Raw genomic sequence first — 13,965 nt, forward strand, 5'->3', positions numbered from 1 at the left:
TAAGAACAATATTAAATTGCCTGAATTCTGTACTACTTTAATAGCTCATTATATTTTTTATATGACCTGATCTCTTTCCTGAATTTTGTTTTCCAATTGCTTACCTTTATTTTGAAAATATAATCTTTTTCTTATAAGACATATGAATATTAATAAAAAATGAATTGTACTGCATTCTGCTGTCATATACAACAAATTAGAATAAATAAAAATAAAAAATAATATATATTCATAAAAAAGATATATGAAAACACATTTTCACTAGCATGATGTTTTATAAGTGTAGGAATATCATCTATCCAAATTCAAAAGCCATTTTATGAAACTATCTTGAAACATTAATTGTATAAAAAACAGATTTATAATTATGGTATAAATCAAAGCTAAATTTTAAGAACTAGAAAAAAGACTGAAAATTATCATTTTGAAAATGAAAATAAATAAGAAGACCTTATGGTTTACTATGAAAAATTTGAAAAAAAATATGTGTATCACACATACAAATATACAAACATACTACAAGTATGGAGAAAAAAAATCATTGTAATATGTAAAAATGAATAGAGATTAAACAGATGAGATTAAAGATAATTTTACATTTAAAGTCTTTAATGTTTCAACAAATGGATCGGTCTTCAATTAATGCATACTAAAGTAGGTTTTAATGAAATTAATATGACCCAATAAATGATTAAATAATCTACTTTTCTAGGTCCATTTCTTAAGTTCTCTTACAGCGTAACAAAGCTTTATTTCATTAGCTGAAATCTAGGGAAAATGAAGAAAGTAAAAAATATATATACTGTTATGTACAATAAAGAGGTAGAATAAATGAAAGAGGAATGATGTGTCATATGATAATTTTTAGATTATAAAAAATTTAAAATAAATCTAAATATCAGTAAAGGTAAGCCTGCATCATGTTCCAGAGTCCAGACATTACCTAATGCAGAGATCCAATATGGGTAGAGCTCCTTGGTGAGAAGTGCATCGTCAATGTCAGAGAGAAAGCTTTTCAACACGCCTGTCACATCTTCAAGCTGATGTTTCCCAGCCCTCAATTTAAAGCTTCTTGCATCCTTTTTGAAACTCTCCAGGAGTTCACTGATGCGCAAAGGATCACCATTCTTTTGGTAGATATATTTGCATCCTAAACCTTTGTTTGTTTAAAATTAAAAGAAAAAGTTAAATGAAAAAATGTCTCCATCCAAAATCTATTCTGATATCTTAAACATGGAACAAATTTTTGTGTTGGGATGATGATGAAGATAAATAAAAAATTATGCAAGAGGTGAAAGACTTCTTTCTTCTAATTTTAGTATTTGAAATGTAAACCCGATGAACAAACTATTCCACCTTCATCTTTCAGGAAGTCTTGGATCAGCACACTCTGTGGTACACTTCCTAAGATCTTTTTCATTATTCTTAAAAAATTTTTATCTTAAGTGCCATATCTTTACTTATCTCCCAGAATACAGTCTAGTCTTCATTCTGACCAAAGTGAGTATACATTTTCCTAAACTTTGACCCCCATATCCATTCATTAGTTTCTTCCTCTTTCTACTTCTCCCCCTTCCCAGTAAAGAGTTGGGTCATTTCTTTGCAAAGCTACTGATTCACCAAGTACCCTATATAAATAAAAGTGATAATTACTAGTAGGTGGTACAGGAGTGGGGATGAATATGATACAAACGCAGAAACCCTCCTCCTACCCAGGGTCCTTGTTCTTCTTCCTTTCAAAACTAAGCTGTTTCCTACATTTATCCCTTTTACTATCTCTCAGGCTTGTAAACCCTTTCACCATACAGTGTTGCTTCTGTCCCCAGTCCCACTGTTGGTAACACTGTCATCAAAAATGTCAATAATGTCATTTTCTTCTGGAAGGATTTCTGATTTCAGCTAATGAAAAATGCTTCAACATTGGACACGCCAAAGGATCCTCCGTAAAACTCTTTTAATCCTATGGCTTTGATGACATGATGATTTCTTATCTCCTCCTTTCCCCTTCCCTCTGTGGTTGAAAGTGTTCATTCTGCCTGTGCAGTCTTTGCTGGTGACTCCAGATATCCATCTTCAATTCTCTTCTCTTCTTGGCCCCCAGAAAATTCTCTAGGTGAGACCATTCAACCTCATCACTTCAACACCTACATATATATTTTTTCCTGTATTTTAATTTCCAAAATTTTACACACACACACACACACACACACACACACTTCCTCATTCTTGGTATATGGTATTGCCTTCTTACATTCTTGCAAGTCAGAACCTTTCTTTCTAGCTTATCACATTAAGAAAAATACTATGTCCCATAGATAATTCATCATATTCTCACTCTCAAAACCGTCCCCGTCTTTCCATCCCACATGCTGTTATCTTGTACCCTTGATTCCTCCCTGCACAACTCCCTGACCCCATTCCTGGAAGTGCTTCCCTACACAATGCTAACAGTGTGACCTAAAAACAGGTGTTGTTCATATTACCAGCAAGCTCAAAAATCTGGACCCTACCTTCCCGTTACCTATAGGGCAAAGTTAAAGAATTAGAATATGTAAAAATCGACAGGAGTTGGTTTAAATTCCTGTATATTGTACTTGCTTCTTCTCACACTAAGCATTGGCCACATTTAACTTCAAGTACGCAAACTTCCCTTAAAAGGGGAAGACTTCCTTCCCTTACCATCTCTGCTCTGGGTGAAATCCAATACCAAGGACACCTGCAGGGGTCCTTGCATCTCTCCACTGTAGAATTTTGAACACTGTCTGCATACTTGTCTGTCTCTCATCCTTAAATCTACAAACTCCTAGACTGCTAGGGTTTCATCTTATTCGCTATATAGATCCAGCAGATATGTGTCTAAAGAACTCAGTAGGCATTCAATAAGCAATTGCTTAATGCAAGAATAAGTACATTCTACAAAAATATTATTTTGACTACGTGTCTCAGACACTACCTTCTTTGCTGAGGAAGTTTCTAAAAGCTGGTACTTAAATAAGTTTGGCTAAATGGACAGAAATTTGAACATAATTTTGTTGATGCAAATTAAAAACAACTTCCCCCAAGAACTAACTGCTGTACTTCATTAAGAAAAACTTAAAATCCTAAAAACTATATCATGAACTTGATCCAGTTTAAACCTTGACAGGAAGAGCACAGATAACTGGTTTGTAGATTTTAACTCAATAGGCCCAGAAGTTAAAAATAATTACTACATGAAGACTTTGAACAAACTTCCTGCATCCTACAATCACTGGGCGGTTTTTCTACATTCACATAAAATCTTTCCTTTTATACATGCGATTAATATTGAGCTTTTAACCCATGTTCTACTTCCAGAAACAAATGGTTTACTGGCTTTATTTCTTTAATGTGCAAGTTAATGCACCTTGTGTTAAGTAGTTATAATGCATGAGATTTAGCAGAAAATGCTATGATGCTTAGTGGTTTTAAATTTAAATGGTTTTAAAAGCAAAGAAACTTCTGATTTCCCCAGAGAAATGTAAAACTGGCTATAACTAGAATGAGTCAGGATATTTTAATTACTTGTCAGCTTAAGAAAGACCATATGTCATTCATTATGTAACTAATAGGTGAAAACTCCCCATGAGGTCATGCTCTTGCTAAAACACAAGTGTACAATGCATGATAACCACACATTTCCCCCACTTTAAATAAACGCTGATCAGGAAAACAAATGCACTACCATTGCAAGGAACTTTCTGTATCAGTAGGCCATGAGTGTGTTCATGTATAGATTTTCAGTAGCTATATAAAGCAAACACAATGAATCTGCACATTAAAAACTCTACTTGAATTACATTTGAAGTAGAATACTTAAAATGACATGCTACTCAGAAGAGATTAAAAGTACACATAAATGTAATTTCTGAAGATTATTTTTGTTATACTCCTTGTTATTTCTGATATTATATTCTTCATCAGCATATGGTCAGTTGCTCATACAAGGACTGTCTTTAACGTTTAACTCCTACCACTGTGTTTCTGTCAACACAATGTTTTAATGTAGCTCTCTCATTAATTAAGTCTTGTTTTTAAATTAAGATAAGAAGACACCTTTAATATTAGGAAAACAGAAAGGTTAACACATCTTTAAAAGCAAGTATTTCACTCCTTTCCACACTTAAACTCTAATAAATGGCACTAATCTATGGGTTAGATAATATGTTTATATTAAAAAATGTAGTTAAGAAACTTCTACCTTTTGGAATACAAAGGATATACACAACTAAGAATGAATTTGAAAGATCATGATAACTTGAAAATAAATGACAATAAAGGTTAGTTTTAAGGCATATCTAAAATACCCATCATAGCATATACATTTTAACTGAAGGTGGACCCTATAAGTATAAATCAAATTGCTTTTACTTGCTAACTACTCATTAAAATATCTTACAAATAAACCAGTTATATCTATAACCATGCTTAATATAAACATCTGACCAAGCAATCGAATGCTGTTGAAGCACACTCCGTGTGCATGCAAACACAACACAAATTCTTTAACATATTTTTTCATAGTTTACCATTTCTAAAAATCATGCTTAAGCATTCTGAGTTACTCTCGGCTTTATTCTTGGCTTGTAACCACTGTAAAATAGTTTTTACTATTTTTACATACTCTTTATATTCTTTCAACATGTTATTTAACATTTTTATATGTACAAAGGACAAAGAAAATGGCAAAAAAAAAAAACAGTATTATACAGTTCAGATGAATTTAACAGGGAAAAGAAATGGCAGCTAGCTGAGCAGTGACCATGTTTTTACTTTTCAGGGGCACACTTAGGAATGTAAGGGGCATTAATTCAGCCCAATGGAGGCACCACTTAGAAACTATAAGAGTGATACTATGAGTTCCAGGAGTTGAATAAAAACTCTGATACATACCATACTGTGTAACAAATGCTATACAGCTGTTCACAATAATGGGCACGTCATTTTTGCTGAGCTGCTGATCTTGTAATGCATTACCATCTGTACCTGCGGCTTTTTCAATTGCAGTATGCCAGACTGTGAAATCCAACTTGGTATGCCCATGGATGTATAATGTTCTGTAAAGTTTAAAAAGCATGACAAATTATAATTTTGCTTTACTAAAATAAATAAATAAATAATTTTTTTTAGAAAGCAAGCTCTTACCTCAAGAAAGATTAACCCTAAATCTACAGAAACATGAACTACCTCACCCAGCCTAGAAAAGCCCTTCCTTTACCTTCCACCTCCCACTCACCATGGCCTCCTCTCAGTCCCCCTTCTGCTTGGAGAGTCACCTCTATCCACTGAATAGAGGAAATTCTCCCAATTTAAGGTCTTACCTCTTTTGTTACCCCAAATCTTTCATTCTGTTTCTGAATAATGTTTCTGTTAGTGACAAAATGGAAAATATCACAAGTGACTTTTAATATACATATTTCTGCCTCTCTCTTCTTTTTTTAATATTTATTTTTAGGTTTAGATGGACATAACACAATGCCTTTATTTTTATGTGGTGCTGAGGATTGAACTGGGGTCCCGCCCGTGCTAGGCAAGTGCTCTACCGCTGAGCCACAATCCCAGTCCCTCTTTTCTTTTTAAAAATATTAATATTTTTTATTGTTTCATTCCTTAAAAAATGATAATACTCTGTTGGCTTTTATGGCAAAACCCTTTCTGGATTTCCCATCTTTCTCATCACTTCTTGGTGTCAAGCTCCCTTCCTCTTTCTAAATAGCAAGGATGTGTGTGATCTCAGACTCCCCAGAATCTCCAGGGACACTGGTCATTCTGGCCAGTAGTTTCATCTCCCCTATGCAGATCAGTGGCTCCAAATTCCTCTCTCCAGGCTATAACTCTATCACAAATCAGATCTTGCTGAGAAGTGAGACCATGGGAGTGGTTTATTGTGGGAACTCGGTGGGGGATGCAGCTTAAAGGTAGAGCATGGCCTCCTAAGCACCAGGCGCTGGGCTGTATCCCCTGCACTCACTGTTTCAAAAAGGAAAAAATGATAATTTTCAGTCTTTTTTCTAGTTCTTAACTCTGTCACATACTTCCTTGTTAACCTTAGACAAGTTATCATATGATTTGTGCCTCAGTTTCATCAGGTGAAATGAGGATAATACCTGTACCTAGCACAGCACACAACAGATGTTAGTGACTAAATAATAAGCATAATACTAATATCTCACCTTAATGTTTCAAAAATCAGTTCTCCACTTATCTCATCAGACATTTAAGAGTAATTAACTGCCTCATCCCTCAGTCACATTCACATAAGTTCAGTCACATCCACATAAATTCAGTCACAAAATTCTGTTGACTACAGTCCCCAAAATATTCACCCTGTCTCTTCTTTCCACTATTATAATATTTTAGATATTCATGATGCTCCTTGAGCTCATTAAAGCCCATAACAGAATTCCTTTCCCAATTTTCCATCTTCCTAATCTTTACTCATCACTACTGCCAGAGTCATCTTTCTAAAATGCACAGCTAATGACATCACTTTGAGATTAGCATCCTTCTACAGCTCTGGCATTTTCAATGTGCAAAGGCCATCCTGATCTCCCTACATCTTCCCTCTAACCTTATCTGTCCTTCCTCTATGCACAAAACACACTGAAAAAAAAAAATTTAAAAATTGCACCTGTGTCTTCACAACCAACATGTCCTGCTCTTTGGCTGGCTATTCCAACACTTGTCCCCCAAAGCGTGCTCTAGGTAGAATTCCCAGACAGTAGATCCCTGCTCTCCTCCCTGTGCCTACAGTGCCACAGGCTTCCCTTCTCCATCCTCCAATGGTCGCTTTGCCTTCTAATCTACCTTCTGTCATGTCTGTCTGTTTCAGCTGCTAGACAGCAAACTTTACACAGAAGAGCAAGGAGAGTACTACAGTTTCCTAGTCAATGCACAGAGCCTGACATTTAGCAGATGCATGATAGTTTTAAATTCCTTTGCCCAGTATAACATTTAATTAAACTATGAATTAAAAATAGTAGCTGATTCAAATACTTCTCCAAAGTATGAGCTGCGTGAGATCTGGGACTTCTGCAGAGGGAATAGAGGAGAGCAGGGTAGTCTTTGACATTCTGAATAACAAGACTAGCTGTAATTTTAAAATGAAAAAAAAAAAAAAAAGTCCTTTCATTCTTTATTTTTCCCTCTTGCAATGCTCCTATAAAAAGACAAAGCTATCTGCTCAGTGCACTCATTTCTAACACCATCTGAAATTGCTACAATTGCTATACTTGTGCCTATAATCCTCATCCCTTGCTTTTTGACATTTTTACCTATTTTCATTTTCCACATGACCACAGCAACCCTAAACTACAGATTCTATAATTGTGTTTTTGAAGAATTCTGACACTTGTTCTAATACTTCTGACATGTTTTAGCCTTTTCATTTATCTTACATCATCTTAAGCTTGAAAACATTCTTTCAGTAGCTATATTTGTCTAAATGACATTCAAGTAATTTCCCTGAGAAATATTAAATCCCTATATTATATATATTTTGTTCCAACTTTGTCTGGCTAATTTTTAGGAGTTTAGGTACAAAGGAAGACTTATTTTTTTTTCCTCATTTTATTTCCATAGATTTTTCTTAACCTGATAATTAAGCTCTAAATGAGACATGAAATCTTTGAGACTGTTTGCTTATATAATACTACACTGGGTAAGTATTCAAGCAAGCTGTGAAAGAAAATCAAAATGCAACAGCCCTCCTACAGTATCGGTATAATTCTGTCACTGAGAACATTTCAAACGTCAAATTTTCTTTCTAGTCCAAAGAAATCCTGAGATGACAAGGTTAGCTGTCTTCTTGTGAACCAGTGAGGGGCGGAGGGAGCCATGACAAGTTAACTCCCGAGTCAACCTGTCAAAAGAGTGTATCCTAAAATACACCATCCAGGGCAGATGTCTGACACTGAGCAGCATCACCATGACGATGTTCCTTTGATGCTTAGCTAAACTCTATGCACATCCAATAATATCACAACACATTGACAACACAAATCCTGACCAACTTTGTGATTTCAAGTGTTATCAACTAGCCAGTTCACATTTCTTGGTAAGAATGCCAAGGAAACGTTAATTTACATCTTGGAATTCTGAAGTTATTTTGATGAACTCTATATGGAAATAAGTTATACTAATTGTCAATGTCCTGAGTACAAATTTCAAAGTGCATTTCAAAGTCATATAAGGACTGTTATTTGTTATAACAAATGAAGACAGTTCAATAAGATCTAGAAACCAAGCCCCAGAACTAATAAAAGCAATTCTCTCAAAATTGCAACATAGTAACCATAATGTGTCAACAATCATATTTGAGAAGTCTCTTCACAAATAATAGGACCAATAAATTTGACTGCATAAAAACAAATTTACTCATAAAGAACATTTTAAATAAAACAGAAAAGTAAATAACGAATAACTGCAACTATAACTGAAAAAAGATAATATCCTAAGTATTTATGAAAACATAAAAGTGCTCAATCCTCAACATAATGGACATCAGTAATGAAAAGATAATCCACAGAAGTGCCAGTGGCCAATAAATGCAAACCAGGCTAACAATAAAAGATATGTATAAGAAAACAGCAACATGTTTTAAGCAATTTATCAAAGATTAAAAAAAAAAGTAAGGCTTATCGCTAAAGAAGAGTATAACAAGATGAAAACAAAATTTTATAGGTTTAGTAGATATTCTGAAGAGTTGTGGAGATATGCATCAAGGAAGCTAATATATGTATACATAACTGCTGACACATAACTCCAACCCTGGAACGCTACTGTAAGTACATTCCTGAAAGGAAGATACACTTTTGCTCAACATCTGCTTGTGTCCCTCTTCCAAACACATGCACATATGCATATCAAGAGCTACATTTACCAGAGCACTTAAAAAAATGGAAATACACTTAAATCCCAACAACTAGGAAAACATTAAGTGATTTAGGACTTATCTATCAATATATATATATATTTAGTACAATGAACAAAAAAGACATAATTGCAAGTATATATTTACTGAAATGGTAAACAGTTTCTGGGTAGAAAGCTCATATTTTCCTTTCATACATAAAGAGACACATACATATACATCTATTTATATATGTGTGTGCATTTGTGCATGTGTGTATGCCATCTTAGTTTTTCATTGGATTTTTGAGCCAGAGAATTGGAAATATCCTTACCACCTCATTTATGACTAGGAACTAAGGGCCAGAAAGAATCTGCTTAAGACCAAAGGGCTAATAAGGAAGAGTAAAGTAGCTATGTAGGTAGGTTTACTATCCCACCCAGTGGAATACAGTGTATTATCCTTTACCTGAGATGTCTATAATTTAAAGTCCTGGTTTTCAGTTCTCCAAAATGCTCATTCTAGAAGTAGAAATCTGGTATCAATCATTTTTTCTCAGTCTTCTTATCACAGGGAGATTCACAAAACAGGGTTTCCTAAACAACTTATCACAAAGTCATATAACTAAAAAAAACTAGAAGATGATCTCTTGGAGCCATTCATAACAGGGATCTATTTCTCTTTTGAAGAAGGGACAGCATATATTCAACCTTGGTAAGCATCTTAGGCACACTGAAAATGTAATGGACAGATCCAAGGGAGATGATTGTGGAAATGTCCAGTGTGTACTTTTCTTTATAATTCCTAAGCAAGCTCTCAAAGCAAAACACACTAATTGTCAGAGGAAGTTTTGATTTTTATAGAAAATGATGAATTGTTTTATTGCTCTGACAAGTGATTATTAGAATATTCACTCATTTTAATTATATAGCTGAAAATATTTTCATGAAAGTTTACTCCTATGTGACCACTACTATAATTGATATACAAAACATTTGGATGGCTCACAAAATTTCCCCACAACTCTTTGCAGCAAATGCCTTCCACTCACAATTTCAGGCCAAAACTCGTGTTTTCTGTTAATACATCTTAATTTATCAGTTTTAGACTTCTATATAAAAAGGATATGTAATATTACTATTTTGCATCTGGTTTCTTTTACTTAGCACAATGTTTCTTTAAGATTCCGTCACGTTAATACACATAATTTTAAAATTCTAATTAGTTTTCCATGAGTGAATATACCACACACTCTGTTCATATATTCACCCACTGAAGAACATTTAGCATCTATCCAGTGAATTATTATTAAGTTCAGTTGACTTGAATATTTGTGGAGTCATTTTATGGACATACATTATGCTGTATTTTGAGTAAGTGCCAAGGAGCTTATCTGCTGGTCTGCACAGCAAGTATAAATTAACAATTTTTTTAAAAAACCTTTTAACTGTTGTCCAAAATGACTACAATTCAGTCATACCTGCTAACACTTTCACTGGTATATTTGTCTTAGTTTTTCCAGTGTGAGAATGTTCTGTTATTGAGGTTTTAATTAGCATTTTCCTGATACTATTTCTACATGTTTGTTGACTGTTCACAGGTCCTTGGTTAGAAGTGCATATTCAAACATTTCATGTATTTCCAAGGATTTTTCAATTATATTTACTATATTCAACCTTTATATAAAGTTGGTCATAATATTCCATTAAATTTTAAATATTAAGATGATAAACAGTGAAGTTTCCTCTTTCATTATTGACATTGGTAATGTGTATATGATACACTTTTATCAGTTTTATTAATTTTTATGATTCGATTTCATCTTTGCTGGTGGTTTAATAGCTATAACTTTTTGCTTCCTGTCTGTGATTTTCCTAGGGGTTTCAGCATGTATTTTTGAAATATACCTTCAAATAACATAAACTAATTCACATATAAGAGCCATCATTTTTTTCATCTCCCCATATTTTTTGTGATACTGGTATACATTCTATTTACTTGTGTGTTATAAATCTCGGAATATAGTTATTTGTGGTATAAACTGTTATTCTTTAAGAAAGTAAAAAATTATAAAAATATCATCTATCAACATTTATGCTTTCTGTTGTTCCTCATTTATTTACATAGATCCAAATTTCCAGCTGATATTACTCCTTTGACGTGAAAGAACTTAACTTTAAGTTTCTTTTTTTTTTTTTTTTTTAGAGAGAGAGAGAGAGGAGAGAGAGAATTTTTTTTAATATATTTTTTTTAATTTTCGGTGGACACAACATCTTTATTTTATTTTATGCAGTGCTGAGGATCGAACCCAGCACCCTGCGCATGCCAGGCAAGCGCGCTGCCGCTTGTGCCACAACCCCAGCCCCAACTTTAAATTTCTTATGGTATAGGTCTGAACTCTATCAATATTAGGTTGGCTCAAAAAATATTTGAATCTAATTTTTTAAAAGATATTTCTGATCAACCAGGTATTTAAGGCCAAAATCTACTTGTTTGATTTGTTTGTTTAGGGCCTTTTCTTCCTCATACTTTAAATATTTCATTATGCTATCTTCTGGATTTGAACTTTTTCTGACAAAACATTCTCAACTTTGTCCAATATGATTGATTCATGAAACTTTTTCCTCTGGCACTCTCACCTTTTCCTTTTTCTTCATATGGGTGTTCGGGAATTTGATTATGATGTGACTTGACACAATTTGTTTTAGTACATTATAGATTAGTTTTAGACTTCTATATAAAAAGGACATGTAATATTACTATTTTATAGATCAAATTCAGAAGCTGTTCAGTCACATTTCTTCAAATACTTTTTCTGTCCTTATCTTTCTCTTGTTTTAGAATTTTACTTATATTTACATGGGACTGCTTGATATTGCCCCATGTGTTACTAAAGTTCTGTTTACTTTATTTAGTCTTTGCTTTAAGAAAATCTTTATGTACCTATGTTTGAACAGTTTCTATTGTCGTACCACAAGCACATTAATCTCTTTTTTTCTGTAGGAAAAATTCTTTCATTAAGTCTACATAATAGAATTTTCTTTTCAAATACTGTATTTTTCTGCCTCAGAAGTTACATTAATCATTTGTATCACAATGTTTATGTTTTCCTTTATACCTCTGAATATATTTACAGTATTTAAGATCACTTTTTAGAGGTTTTAATTCCACTATCTTTTTGATTTCTGGATATGTATCTATGTAGTGCTTCTTAGTTTTTCACATTACTAATAATTTTAGCTGAATGCTAAACACTGTAAGCATTAAGTTATTAAGTAGGATTGTATTATCTTCCTATAGTGTATTGATGTTTTGTTTTCACATCATTTGACAGTTTGACCCCAGACAACTCAATTACTTGTGGGACAGATTATATCTTGGAGGTCTGCTTTAAGCTTAGTAAGGTAAAAAAAAAAAATAGAGTACCCTTCCCTTTAAGGCTGGGCTGACCTTTATAATAGGATGTGGTATCTTGTGGCCTTTATTAAAGGCACAGTGTATTTAATGAGGTCTTTCCTACTGGGATGGATAGAATTTGAACATATTCCACTGCTGTCTAAGATATGGAAATTATCCAACTCATGACACCCTCAGAGTTGTGTCTGCCTGGCCTCAGAGTTTCACACTACAAATATACAGATTAACATTAAGGCAAGACGTAAAGGAAATCTTATGGAGAGTTCTGACACTCTGTAAATTCAGAGTCGTGGAACCCCTATTTCTGCAAAAATACCACATTTTGCCTGGGCTTCCCGACTCTATGCTATGGCCTGTGAGTGCCTGCAGACAGAAAGTCAAGGTGCTCTTAAAGCTTACCTTGTTTCCCTTCTCGCAATAACCACAGTCCAGGAATGTTTATTATCAAAAAGGCTGGAAACACTTATTTCACATGTTTTGTCCAGATTTCTAATTGTTTTAGGAAGGCATGTAGTATGCTAATTATTCCTTTATGGACAGAAACAGAAGTCTAGCACATTGTATTTAGCATTATGATCACAAATCATCTTCATTTTAGAGAGAGAAAATTTTTTTCTATTTATCACATAAAAATTAGGGCATGGAGATAGGACTTTAGTCAGAAACAGGCAAACACCAATTATTAAGAAAATATGTAGAAGCAGAGACTATGTCACAAGAAGTGACAAATAGTAGAAAATATTATAAATAGCTTATTATTCAAGCCAGGAGTTTGATACAATCTTAAGGCACCTGATTCTTCAAGAAAGGAAGAATTCTGATTTTCACTGTCATCTCTGCACACCATTAGACAGTCCTGCTACAAGTCTGCTCAAAGCCTTTATTGGTACTCTGCTAACTGCAGAATAAATCCAAATCCTTACTTTTCACAATCATTTAAAAATCAGTTTAAAAATGTATTTTCAAAAATGTCTTCTATACCCTTATAAGGTATGTGCAATTATTCCCAAAACAAGGTAAGTTAACTTAATTGAAAATGCAATATGCTTTCCACCTATCTTCTCAACCCACTGGCTCAGACTTCATCCATGATCTCTCAAAGTTAAGTGCAACTTGGACTGCAATTGTTTCCAGTCTACCCTATTTCTCAACTTACAATTTCTACCTTTTCGAATACTTGGTCTTCTAGTCACCTCATTTTTTCCTACTGACAGGAACCTAGAATTTCATACCCAGTAAAATATATCTTTTTCAAAAAAGAAAAAAAATCCTGATAACAAATATCTTGGAGAAATCTTCTCATTCTTTTGTTTATTTTTTTCCTTCATAATCTTATATTTTGGTATATAAAATGTTTTTAATTAAACAGAACATATTTTTGAAGCAAAGAATGCATTCTTTAAAACCTACCTTTTGTTAAATAGCCACTCATTCCCTTCATCATAATTCTCTTTTAACAGAAAATCACTTTGTAATGTAAGTTTGAATAGGCCCTTTCCTTTTGAAAAACCTATGGGGGTTGTTAGAGAAGAAAATCTCTTGTTTGCTGTGGCAACATTCAGTTAAACCATCTCTGAGAATTAAATCATCAGAAAGTTACAAAAGCAGTCAAGCTGATATTGTGGGCAATTGGCTACTGTTTAATTTGCAATTACATGGACAATTTAGAAACCACTTTT

General features: G+C 33.6%; 1 protein-coding gene across 2 annotated transcripts in view; it reads right to left on the reverse strand.

Moving 5' to 3' along the window:
- Arap2 (ArfGAP with RhoGAP domain, ankyrin repeat and PH domain 2) overlaps nt 1-13,965 on the reverse strand; it is a 167,253-nt gene that overhangs the window by 60,816 nt on the left and 92,472 nt on the right. For both annotated transcript variants that reach the window (XM_076864252.2, XM_076864251.2), the window contains exons 19-20: nt 4,912-5,075; nt 944-1,156 (exon numbers count right to left, since the gene is read on the reverse strand). In XM_076864252.2, the coding sequence (XP_076720367.1) occupies nt 944-1,156; nt 4,912-5,075 (377 nt within the window). The remainder of the gene's footprint in view (nt 1-943; nt 1,157-4,911; nt 5,076-13,965) is intronic.

The sequence above is a fragment of the Callospermophilus lateralis genome, chromosome 8 (assembly GCF_048772815.1).
Source record: "Callospermophilus lateralis isolate mCalLat2 chromosome 8, mCalLat2.hap1, whole genome shotgun sequence".
In the NCBI taxonomy this organism is placed as follows: domain Eukaryota; kingdom Metazoa; phylum Chordata; class Mammalia; order Rodentia; family Sciuridae; genus Callospermophilus; species Callospermophilus lateralis.